Genomic DNA, 18319 nt, shown 5'->3' with positions numbered 1-18319 from the left:
GCTTCTCCCTGGCACCAAGTCGCGTAGCATACGTCATCAGCAAGCGCCTCGACTGTCCGCTCGCGCACACACGCTTGTGTTTTCCTCGCCTCATGGCAAATTCCTTCTCGCGGCAGCTCGAGGAGCTCCTTAACCCGCTGCCAAAATTCGCCGATCCCGAGGACGACCATGACGAGGCCACCAAAGCCCGACTCAGTGAGGCCTTCGCCGATGACGACGTCGAGGAGGAGGTCGGCGTCGGCATCCTGCGAAAGAAAAACGCCGTCCCTCTGGCCGACAGCGACGGAAGGTACCTGGGCAAGGCTGTCAGCCGACAGCAGATCTTCCCCCACGACGAAGACGACCAACAAGACGACGACGATTACTATGATGATGACGACGACATAAGTACGCTTTTTTTTAATTATAGGCTGAACTCGCTGCTCATGTTGTTGTTTTTAGGGATATAAACACTCATTTTTCATTGGTTCCTTTGTTCATCGCGGACGCATTGAATGGATTGGACGTCTTGAGTCGTCAGTGGCAGACAAAGAGTTCACGATATCCTCCATTACTATTAGCAGTAGTGTCAAATGAAATGTCCCCCACGTCAACAAATTTGCGTGATTTTCATCAAACATTGTATACAACATTTTAGTATGGATATTTTTGATAAGCTTAGTCTAGTTCATTCTTTTCCACATTTGATTTTAGACGAGAAAGACGAGGATGGCGTCCGTGAGCATGAGGAGGAAGAAGATGGTAGTGATGAAGAATTAGAGGATGAGGAGGAGGAGGAGGATGATGATGGAGAGGAGGCCAAAGCAGAGGCGTCCGAACAAGAATCGGACGATCTCGGCGCCGGCGAGATGGACTTGGAAGACGGCGACGTGCGGGCCTTCTCCCGGGCCAAAGCGGGCGAGGAAGCGGAGAAGGGCCAGGCGGTCCGTCGCCAGCTGGCGCTGTGGGATCGGCTGTTGCGGACACGCATCCAGATGCAGAAAGCGCTGGCCGGCGCCAACCGCCTACCCCGCCCGCACGTCCTCCCGCGCTTCCGGGCCCGAGGCGGCGCCCCGCTGGCCGCCGCCCTCCGGGACGCGCGTCGGGCTTCCGAGGCTTTAAGGAGCTCCTTGGCGGACCTCCACCTCCGGCTGTTGCGGCAGAGCGCCGTCACGTCCGTCCCGGAGACCCCGAATGGTAAGCGTGCACGCTCGCGGTCTCCGTACCCGGTCGCGCCCCTACTAGTCTGCGGTCTCGTCCGTTACCAGAGGGGAATGCGGAGGACTACTCCGAGACGGCGGCCCGGCGTTTCGCCGCCTTCCGGCCGCACGGCAACACCGTCCTGCGTGAGTGGCAGGACAAAACGCGGCTGAGCTCGGCCAAGGGCGGTCGCTTCGCGGCGCTGGAGCGCGACGCCCCCGCCCAAGTGGAGCAGATCCTCGGAGACCGGGAGCGGCTGCTCCGACGCACGCGCGCGCGGCGCTCCGACTACCGAGTCCTCGGAGACCCGCCGCTTCGGCTCCCTTCTCCGGGTACGTCTTTTGCCGAAAAATTTCCTCGTGTCCTACATTCGTAGATCCCAAAAAAGTCAATAAAATGAAGAAAAGTTTGAGCCACAAATATACAGTTCCACCAAAATGTGACGAAAAAACATATTTTATTCATTCCTTTCCACAAAATGCTCCCAAATCTACAGGGACTGACCCCGAAATGACCTCCGTGTCGTTGGCCCCCCATCAAACTTGTGTAAACATGATGTCAATGGTTTGTGCTGTAAAAACGTTTCTTAGTGCTGCTATCATTTTAAAGGTATTTCTTACAATTCTTTGATAGATCAAGCTGAGGTCAACCAACCCCCCCCCCCAATATCGATTCAAAATGGTGTCAACGGTTTGTGCTGTGTAAAGTTCTGCTTGTGCTGCTATCGGGACGCCCTGTCCCAACACAAGGAACACCGGAGAACGCCCGATATCCGACTGATAACACAACTGATAAGACCGTAAGAGCCCTTTGACGCTGAGGTGGCAAAATCCACAACCCTCGTTGGCCTGACAACAATAACTCCCGAATCCTCCTGTCCAATCCACAAACTGACGATAATCCTAAACAACGCCCAAACACACCCTTCTTCTGCCCACAGCCCGCCCAGCGAGAGCCTTAAAAAAGACATTGTTAAACAAATCGTTGTCATTTTTTTCTCGGGAACCTTTTGTTGACTTGGTGACCCTGAATCCTCACCCGGGTCCCTCTGTGCTGTGTGATCACTGTCGACCACGAAGGTGAACGTGCGGGGTTTTGGCAGCCCGGGTCGTTGGAGCCGCGCCGGCGCTGTTCCGGCTGACGTGATTCCAGCGATCTGGCTAAAAGGTCAGATTCTTTCATGACCATCTCTTTCAATACCAGAGGGTTGTCCCAACAACTAGCGCAAACAAATGGCACCCTTTTGGGTCCATTTTACAGTAAATGGGGGGGTCTTGTGACATTCATTTCGAGTGATGAAATTTACTTTGAAGCCCGAAATGAACCCCGAAAGGTTATCATTTATTTGTGCTGCGTTTGCGCTAGTTGTTGAGACACCCCTCCGTAATTGAGAGTTGGTACGCTCCGTCAGCCGCAATGAAGGGGCCGCCATGGACGTCATCACTTGAAATGAATATCCCCCCCAAAAATACATCTCAATATCTTCAAAATGATTGCAGCACAAACAAAACTTTTTTTACAGCATCAACGATTTACATCATTAGATGGGGCTTTGCAAGGCAAAGAAAGCCCCAGATAGTAAAATTCCTTTTTTGTTTTTGAATGGCGTTTCTTCGCCAACTGTCACTGTCAAATATCATAATGACTGGAATTTTCCGGGGATGCAAGGAATTCTTCAAATGACCCCCCCAAAAATTTTCCTTTCAACATTTTTTTTTTGGGGGGGGGGGGGGGGAGGGGTCTAGTACTTACAATTTTTGACCAAATTGCATCATTTACACATCAAAATTTCAGGACTGTAAGGGGCACGAAAGTTGTATACAGAATTTTTCAAAAACGTACGGTTCCCCAAAAATAAGCTAAAAACCGTCCCATTCATTTCTAATGAGATGCCACAGACGGCCATGTACGTCCAAATTTCCCTTTCATTTTCAATGACAGGAAAATAAAGGTCCTCAGGATTTTTGACCATTTACCATGACAGCTCAATGACATTCAACTGGCGCTGACAGCCACCCACGTCCAAATTTGTCCAAAATCTGTGGTTGTTATTTTTGATCAAAAACCTACCGTTACACTGATATCAACAGGATGTGTCCCTGAAACACCCCCAAATCAACAGAAAGTGACCCGATATCAACAGGTCGTATCCCCGAAATGTCGGCAAATCAACCTGAAGTGACTTGATAGATCTGTATCTAGCACAGCAAAGCCCTATCGTCATTTCTTCAGAAATGCTCAGTTTCTAGTTTTTCTATAAATTTGCATCTGATGAGGTGCCATCTTCACGGAGGTCTTGAAATGCCCTAAATGTGCAGCATGTGACCCAATATCAATAAGAAATGGCCTGTAAATGCCCCCAAAATAAGAGGAAGTGACTAAAATCACCAGGAAGTCACCGTGGAATGCCCCCAAATGAATAAAAAGTCAAATCTTTTCAATTTTAGAAACAAATAACATTTGGAAAAGCGTTCTTCTTTTATGATGAAAATAAACGCAACGAAATATTCTGTGACGAGCGCAGAGGAGGACGGCGGCGCTCAGCGGGGCGCGGCGGCCGAGGAGGACGAGGACGCCTTCGACGACGACGACTTTTACCACCAGCTGTTACGCGAGTTGATCGAGCGCAAGACGGCGGGGGAGGGCGGGCGCCAGTGGCTGCGGATCCAGAAGCTGCGCGGCAAAATGAAGAAGAAGCGGGTGGACACCAAGGCCAGCAAAGGTCGCAAGGTCAGGTTCCACGCGCACGCCAAGCTGCTCAACTTCATGGCGCCCGTCGTCCGCGCCGACGACCTGGCCCGCGACGCCCGCGACCAACTCTTCCGGGGGCTGTTTGCCGTCCCCGACACTCGCTATGTGGCGGGCTAGCGCCCCTTTTGGGAAACGATCCAACCGTGTTCCTCCCATTTTGTATTTGTTGCCATTAAAAGACACTTTTGAAGTGACTGATTGGTTTTCCTGAAACCTCTTCTAATTACACCAGAAAAAGGGCCTCGCCTATCATAGATGTCTATACTTTAAGGGCGGGAACCTCGGGGTACGATACAATTTGCGATACAAAGCTGACGATAACGGCGATGACTGGGCTCGGGTAATCGTTCTACAATGCAATTAATAAACGGGAGCAACTTTTGCCGTCCAGTTCAATGAGTTCATTAGGAGCGGACGTCCGATCCGTTTGACGTAGGACTCTATTTGCTGCCGTCCCTCGCGTTCCAAACGCGCCGGATGTCCGTGGCGGCCGACGAGTTTGTTTGGGGTCACTTCCCATTGATTTTGCGGCATTTGCAAGTCACTTCCTGTTGATTTTGGGTTACTGAACAGGAAATGACACGGGAATGTCCCCAAATGAATAGGACGTAAATGCCCCCAAAAATGCAGTAAATCTTAAAATGACTTTTCACTGTAACTCCTGTTGAAAGACGCCATTTCTCTCTGTCCTTGCGTGTTGGTTGAATTTCGGGTGGTGAGAATGTTGGTAAATGAGAGGCTGGAGATGAACAGGTTTCCTTACAGAATATTCTGGGCCCAAATTTGATACAGGCAAAGGCTGCGTTCTAGCAATTGTGCTAAGAAGTACAATAGAGGCAAGTATTTTATACCCTTGACTGGACGAAAGCGAAACTCTAGCGCAACCTGTGGATTTGCCATCAGAAAATCATCTCACATTGAGACCTTGAAAGCTGGTCCTGTCAGGTACAAATCATGAGCAGTGTTGTTAATAACGGCGTTACAATATAACGGCGTTACTAACGGCGTTATTTTTTTCAGTAGTGGGTAATCTAATTAATTACTTTTCTCATCTTGGCAACGCCGTTACCGTTACTGAGGACGGAAAGGCATGCGTTACTATGCGTTACTATATTGGTCGAAAAGTCTGAGGGAGACGGACTCACCGAGATGACAGAGCAGAGCAGGAGCGGGGAGGAGGCTAGAAAGTTGTGATGCCGAGCAAACGCGATGCTAGGTAGCTCCAATAATACATGTTGTAGCCGATAGCCGACAAACTACGCCCGCATGTTATGGTAGATATGTTAGACATGGTAGATATCACATGTACTGTATATAGATATAACTAGATGCAAAATGACAGACATTGCACTAAATGCGTTAGTAGACAGCCGCCATCTTAAAGCAGTAGGCTTTTTAGGACGGCTCTGTTGTAGAGAACCTTCCTAGCGAACCTAAGTAACTTTTTATCTAAAATACTTCTAAATCGGCAAAATCTTGACTTGAATCTATCTTTAAATGATGAAACAGTTTTAAAACTTTCATATGTCGAAAGTAGAGAGAAGGGAACTAATGCAATAATGGGAGCAATTTTAACAACTTTTAACAGTTGATTCAGGGTAAAGGGTAAAGAATTGGGCTCGGGCCAATTGTACCAAAAACCTCCACAAAAACTTCACATAGTGTGGCCAATGTTTTTTTTTTTTTTTTTTGAGGAAAAAAAAAGAAGTAATTATCACCAATTACTTTGCCAAGTAACTAATTACTCTTACATTCAGGTAATTGAGTTACTAACGCAATTACTTTTTGGGAGAAGTAATTTGTAACTATAATTAATTACTTTTTTTCAGTAAGATTAACAACACTGATCATGAGTCATAAGCGGTTTCTGATAAGGCGGTCAACAGATACCCATTGTGGTCATTCAAGGCAATAGAGGACATAGCCAAATATTGATACACTGCCAATGGGTTTTCCCATTGGCAGTGTATCAAATACTGTACTTGTTCTCCCCACTGTATGCTATAATACAGTCTTCACTCCCATCTTAGTGGAGGTTATTAATTAGCTAAGATAGGGCAAGGTGTTTGGGTTAGTCAATCAGAGACTGTGGCTCTTACAAGTGTGGATAGGTTAGGTGTTAGGTTCTCAACTAAACACACACAAAACTGACATAGCTCCATTATTATATATACAGTATACTGTATATTTTTAACCATTTCAAATTGCAGAGCAACTTTTGTTTGGAAGGCAAGTTTATAATAGATGCCTGTCAAATAATGTTCTTGTTCCATTACATTTAATTGTCTTGCCTTTTATTGTATGACACAACAATAAAATCTTTTAAATTTTTTCTTATATTAGGGTGACCAAACGTCCTCATTTGCCCGGACAAGTCCTACTTTCACGTAGTATCCTCGTGGTCCGGGCGGGTTTTATAAAGTCATAAAAATGTCCGGTTTTTATGATTTTTCACGGGACCAATTTGAAGAGAATCCCTCCGGCCGCTGGGTGGCAGCAGTTGACATGGCTCCTACCAGAAGGGAGGGAAGGAGGAGTACTTCTTGTTTTTGTTGGCAATTTACCCCTATCATGAGGCATTACCGTCATCTACTGGGTTGACGATTTGGCCACAACGCCTGAAGTTTTTTACGATAAATACGTATATAATGGCAACTGTTGACTTCTGTCGGAGCTTTGACTGTAAAATCCTGTTTGGTGTCGCATCGTTGCGCTGCCGATGATTGTAAACTTTTATAGCAAAGTTTGATTTTTGCCTCAGCTAGCTACCAGTAAGCTAAACCGCGCTAGGCATAATGGGAAACGTAGTTTTGAACTGCTACGTTTGGAGACATGCTGGTTGAATAGTTTCTCAGTTTATTTCGGTTTTTGTTTGTGTGAAATCTAGAACATTGAATGAGAATATCAATTGACTTGGAATAACAATTTGTCAAGGACAATTGTTGTGATAGTAATTTATAAAAACGTTTATTTGGCACATAGCCTACTGTGTGTATGTGTATTGACTGGACTACATTTCTGTGGGTCTGCATTATATATTATACGTATATATATATATATATTTTAGTCATTATTTTATTATTTGTTTTCACACTGCATTTTCCCATCCAGAGTGAGGGGGCACACTTTAAATATATTAAAGTGATATAGGCATCTTTGAGTGAACTTCGAGTCAAATTCAAGTATTTTCAGGACGGGCTGAGTGTCCTCCTTTTTGGAAATCAGAATATGGTCACCCTATCTTATATTATTTCAGTAGTTACTTCATTATTGAATCACTAGTAATTAGTGACTTTTTTTTTTTTTGAGAAGTAACTCTTCAAAAGTAACAGTCATTTTACTGAACCCCCCCCCCAACATACCGTTTGCTATGAACCCAACCGTTTGTAAATCTGTTAAAAAATGAAAAACAGTCACCCGACGTAGGATGGCGCCAAAATCAACTCGGCATTTCTGTCGCGGTTCGGCGTGAACCGGAAGTGTTTGACCAAGGTCTACCCTCGCTCTCTTACACCTTGTGGTTTGTTGGCTGCCGGTTTATTTTTCTCGTTGTGTAGCTCGTTTGTATTTGTCGGGCCGAAAATGAGTACAATGTTTGCGGACACGCTCCTCATCGTCTTCATCTCCGTGTGCACCGCGCTGCTAGCCGAAGGTGAGCTAACGCCGAGCCGACGCGTCAAAGGAGAGCCGTCTAAACACGCCCGGACAGACGGATAGAAATGAATAAACAACACTTTGTATGACGTTTGAATTTTTGGGATATGGAAACTAGACGCGGTAGTTTTAGCGTAATCCCCCACGCAACATGGGATTAGGCTCAAACGCGGACAGGAAGTGTCACAATAAAAGACGTGGCGACGTTTGTTGATGGTTGCTTTGCGTGTCACGCAAAAGCAGTGGTGGATGGAGTACTCACTTTTTTTGTTTACTTAAGCAAAATACAGGAGCAAAAAAATGACTTGGGTAAAAGTATCTAAGAATTTCTTACGTCAAGTAAAAGTACTTGCTTAAAGTTACATGTAAAAAGTAAAATACTTTTCTCCTGATGCGAAACATGTCATGTACGTCTGTGTATCCAGAATGGAGTTGAAGGGCAGATTGGAAGACACTATCACACAGGTGTCAAAGCGATTCCAGAAAGGGCCAAGTGGGTGCAGGTTTGCTTTCCAACCAATGAAGAGCACACCTTTTCACCAATGAGATCTTTTACATGTGTAATCAGATAAACTTTGTCAGGTGCGGCTTGTTTCGGCAGGAAGTTCATTGGTTAAACTCTGCGCGTTATCGGTTGGAGCAAAATCCAGCACCCACTTGGCCCTTTCTGGAATCGCTTTGATACCTGTGAACTATCAGGTGCATACCGCCACCTACTGTACAAGAGTGTGCAGTACCCATCTGCTGGGATTGTTGGTTTTTACTGGCCAATATCTTGTTCACCCGCCTAATCTTGCTGCCTCTTGTGCTCAATTCCAATATAGTTGCACGAGCCTTATCCTTTGTGCCGGAGGCATGAAACCCAGACGAACAATTCGCAATGAGGAAAAACAAAAACAAAAAAGAAGTAACGTTTAATGCAGGCCACAATTGAAAAGTAGTGGAGGAAAAAGTACCACTTCATATTTGTACTCAAGTATGAAGTAGCGATACACAAAAATGTACTTAAATACAGTAACGAAGTCCAAAAGCGATAATATTCCTCTTTTTTTCATGGCGTTTTTTAGGGTTAAAAAAAGTGACATTTCCAAACGCTACAGTTTTTTGTCCACATCATTTACACATGAAAAGTCGCAGGAGATTGAGGCTATTATTTTTCTTCTGCCCACTCATTCTCAATGAACAAATTTGCCGACAGGAATCACGTGGGTGCTGGTGTACCGCACGGACAAGTACAAGCGGCTCAAGGCGGAGGTGGAAAAGCAGAGCAAAAAACGTAAGCGCTAGCCGCCGCCGACCGGGCGGTTCCCCGTCTCATCGCTGCTTTTGGGTTTTGCCGCAGTGGAGAAGAAGAAGGAAACCATCACGGAATCGGCGGGACGCCAGCAAAAGAAGAAGATCGGTGAGACGGCGTCGCTCGTTGGCGCGCGTTCCGCCGCACCCGCTTGACCCCTATGGTGTCCCGCTCGTTTGCAGAGAGACAAGAAGAGAAACTCAAGAACAACAATCGGGATTTGTCCATGGTCCGTCGCGCGGCGCTCGGCTCTCTCCGTCTCTGGCCTCACCTTTTGCCTTCCTTCGCAGGTGCGCATGAAGTCCATGTTCGCCATCGGCTTCTGCTTCACCGCTTTGATGGGCATGTTCAACTCCATGTGAGTAGCTCGTAGCCCTTTTTGTCTTTTGGAGCAAAATACTCACGAATCACCTTTTAGTCCCATCAAAATGGGTTCATCTTGTTTTAGTCATCGACGACATTTTCGTCCGAAAAAAATTGAGTCCAAAAATGAGGGCTGCAGCTATCCATTATTTAAGTCGTCGATTCAGCTTTCAATAAAAATGAATGAGGATCAAAGTAGAGCTGAATCCAATACTCTAGTAAGTCCAGTTTAAAAATTGATCCTAGTCATTTTATCCGCCTCGAGGAATCGTTTCATTTTGCCAGCTCTAAGCATCACGTTTTGCCCGGACCACTTTTGATGCGCGCTGACGGCACGTGCGTAGAGGAAGAAGCGATAATACCTGACCGCGGCCGACAGCCGCTACAAACTATGCCAACGTTGCTACAAACTACGGCTGCGTGATGCTACAGTGGTAGCATCTGATGAGTCTCATAGATATCACATGCATATAGAACTAGATGCAAAATGACAGACTCACCGGCATGAGTAAACAGCCGCCATCTTAAAGCAGTAGACTTCTCAGCGCTAATAAATAAGATTAACGTTACCGTACCTTGCTCGAAGAACGTTAGCCCTGTGGAGGGCTAGGGTTTTTATTAATTATGACTACTGTCGATGAGTGGCTAACGTATAGGTGTCAAAGCGATTCCAGAAAGGGCCAAGTGTGTGCTGGATTTTGTTCCAACCGATACCGTGCAGAGTTTAACCAATGAATTTTCTGTTGAAACAAGCAGCACCTGAAAAAAGTTGAACTGATTACCCATGTGAGAGATCAGATTGGTCAAAAGGTGTCCTCTTCATTGGTTGGAACAAAATCCAGCATACACTTGGCCCTTTCTGGAATCGCTTTGACACCCGTGGCGTGGGCTAACCTGTCTTACATACAGCCTTTATTTCATCTGTAGGCACACAGCGCTGTAGAGTGATAAGGGTGTCAAATAAAAAGATAATAAAGCTAACTGTCAATTTTAGCTCAGTATTCATTGTTGGATAAAACACTAATTAGCCCTGGTGCCTAATGTGCTCCAATACCACATTTTTTCTGAACGCTGCAAAAACGCCAAATCCTATCAGGACTTCCAATTTAGACTCATTTAAAACTTAGAGATAGCTTGACACAAATGGAAATTCAATTCAATCACATGAGGTGTAATGAGTTTTTTAAGTAAGAAATAAGATTGATTCATTTTTTAAAAATAAGATCTAGAAGTTTTTTGAGTGAAAGCCGTGAATTTGTTGTTGTTGTTGTTGTTTTCTAGTCACATCTGAGGTGCTATTGTTGGCTGTTTTCAACAATGCACATTGAAAATAAAGATATTGATTGTCTGAAAATGGTTCAATGTCTTGTTTTCTCATATATATTTATAATTGCTCCTTACCTTAAAAAAAAGTTTTAGCCAGTTACTCGATTAATCTGGAATACTCAATTACTAAAATATTTGATAGCTGCAGCCCTAGATCTAAGTGCAATTGGCAATTGGCTCACTTGGATAGCAAAAGTCCGCTAGCTTAAATGCTATAAAATGTTAGTTTTTTTTTTTAATAATGTTTTTAACGTTATTCAAACACACATTCAAACAAAAAAGTTCTCTATATATACCTTTTAGCTAAATACCAAATGCATGAACAAACACATTAATTCAAACAAAAACGTATAACCTTATGTTGACCTTAACAGTGGCAGTTGGATTAGGCCATGTTAGACAAGTTGTCATATTGACCGTTGCCATCGGAGGGCAGTGTATCCATTCAAATCAATAAAACTAATGGCAACACAACTAGAAACTGGCATGAAAGCACCACTCTAATTAAACGAATCCTCGAAGCGGCAAACTTTGGATAGGAAGCTTTTTTCCCAATCGAATGACTCCAGGTTAAACGATTAGTAGTTACAGCACTACCAAAAATAAATTGAGTTTTCCCAACAATTTGGAATGGACACTGTCAGACGGACGCGCACCTATTCTTCAAGGACAATGTCAACTTGGGGGAAAAAAAACCCAAACTTTTAAGATGACGCTCGCCACACTAAATCCTAATGAGAGCGTGGATGCTATGCTAACGGTACGAGTGTGATGAAGACAATTACAGCGACATTTCTTTTTCAGTTTTGACGGGCGCGTGGTGGCCAAGCTGCCCTTCGTGCCGCTCTCCTACATCCAGGGCCTGTCGCACCGCAACCTGCTGGGCGACGACTACACCGACTGCTCCTTCATCTTCCTCTACATCCTTTGCACCATGTCCATTCGACAGGTACTAGCTTGCCGGTCTTTTGGAGCCACGCCTCCTTTTTCGTGAGGCAATGCCAAGGCCCTAGTTGGCACAGGCAGGATGGTGACAGGTTTTTAAATCGGACTTGTATCCCTTCCTAATGTACCTGAATAAGGATTTGTAACTCCACAGGGTATTCAAATCTGTGAATAATAGAAGAACTCAGGAATAAGCTCAATTACAAAGCAGTTTTCAAATGAATGAATGAACACATTCAATAACACCCAAATTGTGAGCGATTTCACCGACAATAACTGGAAGAATCATGCCATCGAGCGGCCGTCAAGGGGAACTACCGTTTAACGATACGACACGTCCTCTTTAATTAGCGCAGGAAGTCCTTTGCGACACCAACATACTGTATGTACCGTGAATGTAGTAAGGACACACGAGCAACTGTACGCACGCAATAGCAACCCGTGCTAAATGGTTGACATGTCTGATGAAGGCTAAACGGACTTTCCTTTTGTCATTCACTCTGTGTTTGGACGCACCGACCTCTCAGCGTGTCGTAGGGAAACGGAACGATTTGCCTGTCGGGTGGACTTGATCAAATGGTTAATTCCGCTCCTTTTGCCTCCGCAGAACATCCAGAAGATGTTGGGCCTGGCTCCCTCCAGGGCGGCTACCAAGCAGGCGGGGGGCTTCCTGGGACCCCCTCCCCAAGCCGCCAAGTTCTCCTGAGCCGCTTCGTTTGGAATTAAGTGTCTGTTTTTTCAGCCAATTAAAATGCTACCGGCGGTACAACGGGTTTTGTCCGTATTGCATCATTTACACGTCCAAAAAAATGAGCATGCTAAGAAGTATCAAAGGTGTGGACAGTTTTGGCCAAAAACATACAGAGTTGTTTCTAACAGCCAAAACGCCCCAAACTCATCAGAAAGGGACCTGATAGGCCTACGAAAGCAAAGCTACATTGCAATAGTTTCTAATTTCTCAAAAGATGGTCGATTCATTGATGACACCCAATCCAATTGAAGCGGGAAGAATTGCACGGCGGCCCCTCATCTGCTTCAACTGAATTGGACCTCTACAATAGTAGCCATCAACTCGACGGAAGCGTGGGAAAGTTACCGAAGTGGCCGGCCACGTCGGTTCCTATCAAAGTCAATGAAACGGGCTTCGTTGTCAATTGATTTTGAAAAGAAGATTGGATCGACGTCAAAGCGTCCGGCCACCGTCGACGTCGGCTCGTCAAAATTTGCCACCGTTCGGTCAACGAAAGAGCGGAGCCCAAGCTGAAGACTCCTAAAAGTTTATTGTCAGCTGCCAAACTCAAGTACACGCTACTTTTTCAGGGAAAACCGGGATTCTTTTCTGTCGGTTCGCGGAATAACCGGCGCCGTCCGCAAAACCCTTTAGTGTTTCTTTGCGCCGAGAAGGTCGGGGAAAACAAAGGAGCCGCGTCTAGCGTTCTTCCGAGGGAAAAGCGTCCGTCGTTGGCTCACAGGACAAAGAGGAGGACGAGGACCAGCAGGAGGACGCCCAGGAGCACGCCGATGGCGCACCACTGGCGGCGATCTGCGTCGCGGCAAAATCTCGGGTCAAAACGTCGGCGGGAGGGTTAGCGCGCGCGTGGCCTACCGCTAGTCATGTGGGACACTTTGGCCATTTTCTTCATGACGTTGTCCAGTCGGGAATGCGCCCGCTCCATCTCCTGGCCCATGTCGTCCAGCGCGCTGTCGCCAGAGGAGAGACAAATGACGTTAGCGCCGGCCGAGGTCTGTCCGTTCGGCCACCTGGCTCCCAAAAGGTTATCGTAGGTCAAATCCCTTTCTACTAGCATTTGGATTGTGACATCTTGCGAGTGATGCCTTTTGACCACAAACTCACCCATGTCAGCAAATACGCACGCACGCACGCACGCACGAAAGACTGAACTTGAATATCGATGGTGTTGCTCGACGGTAAGAGCGTAAGTAGGAAGTAAACATTGAATGATAAGCATGAAACTTTGTAATTGAATGGATACGCAGTTCGCTAGTTATTCTTTCCCTTATGCTGTAGTACAATATACAGTATTATTTCTAGGCACTTGTTTCTAGTGGCCCTATTTGACCTGCTACCCCGAAATGAGCCCAGATCAATAGGAAGTGACCCGAAATCAACTTAGGCTCGCTACAACAGAGCCTTCCTGAGAAGTGTACTGCTTTAAGATGGCGGCTGTTTGCTAACGCCAGCGAGTCAGTCATTTCACATCTAGTTCTATATACATGTGACATCCACCGTAGCATCATTTGTGCGTAGTTTGTAGCAGCTGTCAGCTGCAGTCAGGTATTATTGTAGGAAAAACAACAGGAAGTGATCCCAAATTAACAGGAAGTAACACCGAAATGTCTCCAAACAAACAGGAAGTGAAAAAATAAACTGGAACTGACCCTGAAATGTCCCCATTTCAACAGAAAGTGATCCTGAAATGACCCAAATCAATATTAAGTGACCCCAAAAACAACATGAATTGACCCTGAAATGTCCACAAATCAACAGGAAGTAACCCTGAAATGACCCCAGATACATAGGAAAGTGACCCAAAACAATAGAAAGTTAACCAATATCAATAGGAAGTGCCCCTGAAATGCCCCCAAATCAACAGGAAGTGACCCAAAAAGAAGAGGAAGTGACCCTGAAATGTCCCCAAATCAACAGGAAGTTACCCTGAAATGCCTGCATATTAACAGAAAGTGATCTGGAAATGACATCATGACAACATGAAGTTATCAAATAACAACAGGAAGTGACCCTGAAATGTCCGCATATCAACAGGAAGTGAGCCTGAAGTGACCCTGAAACCACCCCAAATCAATGGGAAGTGACCTGAAAGCAACAGGAAGTGACCCTGGATCAACAGGAAGTGACCCTGAAATGCCTCCATGTCAATAGAAAGTGACCTTCAATTGACCCCAAATATATATACGAGTTGACCCAAAAACAACAGGAAGTGACCCAATATCAATAGGAAGGGACCCTGAAATGCCCCCAAATCAACAGGAAGTGATCCCCAAATCAAATATATCAGTGACCCCAAAACAACAGGAAGTGATCCCAGATGAACAGGAAGTGACCTTGGATCAATCGGAAATGCCCCCAAATCAACAGGAAGTGATCCAATATCAATAGGAAGTGACACTGCAATGCCCCCATATCAAAAGGAAATGACCCCAAATATATAGCAGATGATAGGCTCCGGCACCTCCGCGACCCTTGTGAGGAATAAGCGGCATGGAAGATGAATGAATGACCCAAAAACAACAAGAGGTGACCTCGGATCAACAGGAAGTGACCCAATATTAATAGGAAGTGATGCTGGAATGCCTCCATATCAACAGGAAGTGACCCCAAAATGCCGCCAAATCAAATATATAGGTGACCCCAAAACAAGAAGTGATCCCAGATGAACAGGAAGTGACCCCGGATCAACAGGAAGTGACCCTGAAATGCCCCCAAATCAACAGGGAGGAAGTGACCCCCAAATGCCCGGATATCAACAGGTAGTGTCCTTGAAATGACCCCAAATATATAGGTGACCCAAAAACAACAGGAAGTGAACCCAGATGAACAGGAAGTGACCGCAGATCAACAGGAAATGCCCCCAAATCATCAGGAAGTGACCCAATATCAATAGAAAGTGACCTTGAAATGACCCCAAATATATAGGTGACCCAAAACAAAAGGAAGTGACCCAAAATCAACAGGAAGTGACCCAATATATATAGGGACACTGAAAAGCTCTCGTATCACCAGGAAGTGACATTGAAATGACCCCAAATACATAGGAGGTGACCCAGATGAATAGGAAGTGACCCTGAAATGCCCCCAAATCAACAGGAAGTGACCCAATATCAATAGGAAGTGAGCTTGAAATGACCCCATGATGCCAAAATCAACAGGAAGTGACCCCAAGGGAAATAACCCTAAACCAAATATAACAGCAAAGCTAACATTGCAATTTCCCCAGAAATGCCACTTGCTACTACTTATAATGGCAGACTTATTTCCAGGAAGTCATAGGACGTCGGTTATAGGCCACCTCTACCCAGCCAGAATCGGTAGAAATCTTAGCGTTTGGCCGGCGTTGGCAAACGGACAGAACGGCGGCCGGGCTCACTCGGCTTGCTGGTCCAGCTCCAGGCCGATGCGCTCCGACATGTTCTTGAGGACGCCGATGCTTCCGGACACCAGCTGCAGCTGCTCGTCCTGCTGCTCCGCCATCAGCTGACGGGCGAAAGAGCCGTCGTTAGAAGAGGGGGAAAAAGGAGCCGTCGCCGTCCGTCGGTCCCGCCCGCCCGAGCACCTGCTGCTGAAGCTGCTGCTCCTCCAGAAAGTCGGCGTTGGCTCGGCGCTCCGGCGCCCCGTACTCGTTCGCCGCCTGCGCACATTTCACTCATCACTGTACTCGGAAAAAAGCATCCTATTCAAAACTACATCAATAAAAAAAGCCAACATGAAATGTTATCGACGGTAGCTTTTGCATGACGTGTAAAGCTACCGTCGTGAAGTCTTGATACTTTTTGTACTATCGCTACCGTATCCGGATTCTACATTTGGCGACGGCGGTTTGGACGCCCCGCTCACCCGCTTGTCCGCGAAGGTCACGGCCGGACCGGCGGACATGCGCTCCTTCATTTCCTAAGAGGGAGGGAGAGAAAAGGTCAGCTTTGAAGGATGGCCACGTGGTCGGTCGGTCGGGCGGCCGACGGACCTTGACGGCGCGCCTGGTGGCGGCGATGAAGGCTTTCCTCTTGGCCAGCTCGGCGCCGTCCAGGTTGAACTTCTTAGGGTTGGACTCCACGATGCGTGAGTCGCCGTTAAGGAAGGAAGACGGCGGCGGCGGCGGCGACCCCGACCTCCCCCGACGCGCCGGAAAGGATATCGACCGTCTCGTCCAGGTCTTCCAGGTCCCACTCGATGGAGCGCAGGCTGTTCCTCAGCTCGTTGGCGGTCCAGTCCATCTCCTCCTTGGAGGCGCCGCCCCCTTCCGACAGCAACAGGCTCCATCTCCCGTGGAGGCTCTGAGCGCCGCTCAGCGCCTTCTGCACCTCGCTGGGGTCGGAACGGCGGAAAACAAAACCAAAACGTGACGCGCGCGCGGGTATTTGCCCGAGCGGGACCGGCGAGGTTTCCGGTTTGCGACGAGCGATCCTGACTGACGGTTGGTTCTCTGCGATATGATGTACACAGTCATTAAGTATGAAAAGAAAAAACATTTGTAGAATTTGAACAGTATCAGCAGATACCACACAGCCTGATGTCGGAATCGTGTTACACTAATTACTATTGGAAAATGCTGAAATAGCTGGAGAAATTGCCACGGTAGCTTGACTTTGGTACCCAAAACACTTCCTGTTGATTTGGAGTCACTTCTTGGTAGATTTGGGGGCAGTCGGGGGTGGCTCACTTCTTGTTTATTTAGGGGCATTTCAGGGTCACTCCCTGTTGATTTTGAGGCCATTCAGGGTCACTTCCCGTTAATATTAGGTCACTCCCTGTCGATTTCCATGCCATTCAGGGTCACTTCTTGTAGAGGTCGGGTCATTTCCTGTTGCGTTTTAGGCATTTCACATTCACTTCCAGTAGATATTGGGTCACTCCCTATTCATTTGGAGGCATTTTGCGTCACTTCCTGTTGAGATTAGGTCACTTCCTGTTGATCTGGAGGCATTTTGGGTCACTTTCTGTAGATATCGTGTCACTTGTTGAATTCAGACATTTTGGCCATCACTTCCTGTTGATTTTGAGGCATTTTGGGGTCACTTCCTGTTGATTTGGAAGCACTTCGGGGTCACTTCCTGATGGTTTAGGGGCATTTCAGGGTAACTTCCTGTTGCAATCAGGTCACTTGCTGTTGAATTGTGGGAATTTCAGGGTCACTTCCTGTTGATTTGGGGTCAGTTGGGGGTCACATCCTGTTGTTTTATGGACATTTCAGGCTCACTTCTTGTTGATTTGGGGGCATTTCGGGGTCACTTCCCAGTTGATAGTGGGTCATTTCCCGTCAAAAGATTGGCGAAAAGAGCTCCTGAGCATCCTTAAAATTTCTGATGCGTATATGTGATTTGGACAAAAAAATGTAGGACGGTTCATGTTTTGAAATGTCACAAAAAAAAAATGTTTTTTTTTTTTGTTTTTTTTTGAAACGAAAGAGAGCCTGCTCGCGCGAGAATTCCGGTCGTTTTAGTGTTTGAGTGGTTCAAACTGTTTTGGCTGGCAAAATCGCCAGATAAAAGTGAATATCATAGATTTTTGCATGCATCATTCAAGGTCGTCTATCTCCTTGCCAGCCCTCCAGCAGCTCCATCACCGTCCCACTTGAAATGAATTGGGCGTCTCCAGCCGTCAATGGCAGATGACGACGGCCGATCAAAGACCAGAAAGCGAGAGGACTGGCAGGAGGAGAGAGGTAGAGATAAAGGAGCCTGAAGACGAACGACAGACAAAGCAGGTCACTACGGAATACGGCTACTGACGCCATCTGCTCTGTCCCCAAAGCAACGACGGTGTTGACGCTTTGGCTCGGCCTGGCCTAGCTAAACGTCGCGTCACGTTAGCATGAGCGGAGCGGAGCGGAGCGCGCTAACCCCTTGACGACGAAGAAAGGGTCTTCCATGGACATGTTGCCCGCTTGGTTTCAGTCCGAGGGGGAAGCCATGGCGCGAGTCCACCGCTCCGGGGTCCAGAAGACACTTTTCCCGAGCCGAGCACCTTTGTTTACATGTAACGGCGGCGTCTTCCGCAGCGGAAAGCCGACGACCAGGGTTGCCAGATAGAAACGACACAAGTCTCCTCTC

General features: G+C 46.6%; 3 protein-coding genes across 4 annotated transcripts; 2 read left to right on the top strand and 1 right to left on the bottom strand.

Annotated features, from left to right (window-relative positions):
• Nucleotides 1-2: 2 nt before the first annotated feature.
• On the top strand, nucleotides 3-4124 carry LOC130919078 (protein AATF-like). Its single transcript, XM_057841486.1, has 4 exons — nucleotides 3-387; nucleotides 694-1176; nucleotides 1248-1511; nucleotides 3704-4124. The coding sequence occupies exons 1-4, from the start codon at nucleotides 93-95 to the stop codon at nucleotides 4045-4047; spliced, it is 1386 nt and encodes a 461-aa protein (XP_057697469.1). The 5' UTR covers nucleotides 3-92; the 3' UTR covers nucleotides 4048-4124.
• A 3259-nt stretch (nucleotides 4125-7383) lies between these two features.
• Nucleotides 7384-12272, top strand: tmco1 (transmembrane and coiled-coil domains 1). The gene is made up of 7 exons (XM_057841035.1): nucleotides 7384-7582; nucleotides 8783-8860; nucleotides 8927-8986; nucleotides 9061-9107; nucleotides 9169-9236; nucleotides 11372-11516; nucleotides 12120-12272. The coding sequence occupies exons 1-7, from the start codon at nucleotides 7513-7515 to the stop codon at nucleotides 12216-12218; spliced, it is 567 nt and encodes a 188-aa protein (XP_057697018.1). The 5' UTR covers nucleotides 7384-7512; the 3' UTR covers nucleotides 12219-12272.
• Nucleotides 8352-18316, bottom strand: stx6 (syntaxin 6). Of its 2 annotated transcripts, XR_009063847.1 has the most exons (9): nucleotides 18110-18316; nucleotides 16405-16574; nucleotides 16234-16328; nucleotides 16107-16160; nucleotides 15826-15900; nucleotides 15640-15746; nucleotides 13119-13213; nucleotides 9150-13055; nucleotides 8352-9049 (listed from the first exon to the last, which is right to left on the bottom strand). XR_009063847.1 is itself a non-coding variant. In XM_057841034.1 (8 exons), the coding sequence occupies exons 1-8, from the start codon at nucleotides 18142-18144 to the stop codon at nucleotides 12979-12981; spliced, it is 708 nt and encodes a 235-aa protein (XP_057697017.1). In that variant the 5' UTR covers nucleotides 18145-18316; the 3' UTR covers nucleotides 8352-12978. The 2 variants fall into 2 exon arrangements, 1 of the variants encoding a protein (XP_057697017.1); XM_057841034.1 differs by having other exon boundaries at nucleotides 8352-13055.
• Nucleotides 18317-18319: the final 3 nt, after the last annotated feature.

This window comes from Corythoichthys intestinalis, chromosome 7 (assembly GCF_030265065.1).
Source record: "Corythoichthys intestinalis isolate RoL2023-P3 chromosome 7, ASM3026506v1, whole genome shotgun sequence".
In the NCBI taxonomy this organism is placed as follows: domain Eukaryota; kingdom Metazoa; phylum Chordata; class Actinopteri; order Syngnathiformes; family Syngnathidae; genus Corythoichthys; species Corythoichthys intestinalis.
The sequence above is the reverse complement of the archived record's forward strand: the minus strand, read 5'-3'. Positions and strand labels throughout refer to the sequence as shown.

Coding starts and splice junctions, on each gene's coding strand:
- LOC130919078 (XM_057841486.1), top strand. CDS start 93: ATGGCAAATTCCTTCTCGCGGCAGCTCGAGGAGCTCCTTAACCCGCTG. Junction 388..693: donor TGATGATGACGACGACATAA/GTACGCTTTTTT, acceptor ATTTGATTTTAG/ACGAGAAAGACGAGGATGGC. Junction 1,512..3,703: donor GCTTCGGCTCCCTTCTCCGG/GTACGTCTTTTG, acceptor TGACGAGCGCAG/AGGAGGACGGCGGCGCTCAG.
- tmco1 (XM_057841035.1), top strand. CDS start 7,513: ATGAGTACAATGTTTGCGGACACGCTCCTCATCGTCTTCATCTCCGTG. Junction 8,987..9,060: donor CCAGCAAAAGAAGAAGATCG/GTGAGACGGCGT, acceptor GCTCGTTTGCAG/AGAGACAAGAAGAGAAACTC. Junction 11,517..12,119: donor GCACCATGTCCATTCGACAG/GTACTAGCTTGC, acceptor TTGCCTCCGCAG/AACATCCAGAAGATGTTGGG.
- stx6 (XM_057841034.1), bottom strand. CDS start 18,144: ATGTCCATGGAAGACCCTTTCTTCGTCGTCAAGGG. Junction 13,214..15,639: donor GAGCTGGACCAGCAAGCCGA/GTGAGCCCGGCC, acceptor CTCTGGCGACAG/CGCGCTGGACGACATGGGCC. Junction 13,056..13,118: donor AGTGTCCCACATGACTAGCG/GTAGGCCACGCG, acceptor GCCGCGACGCAG/ATCGCCGCCAGTGGTGCGCC.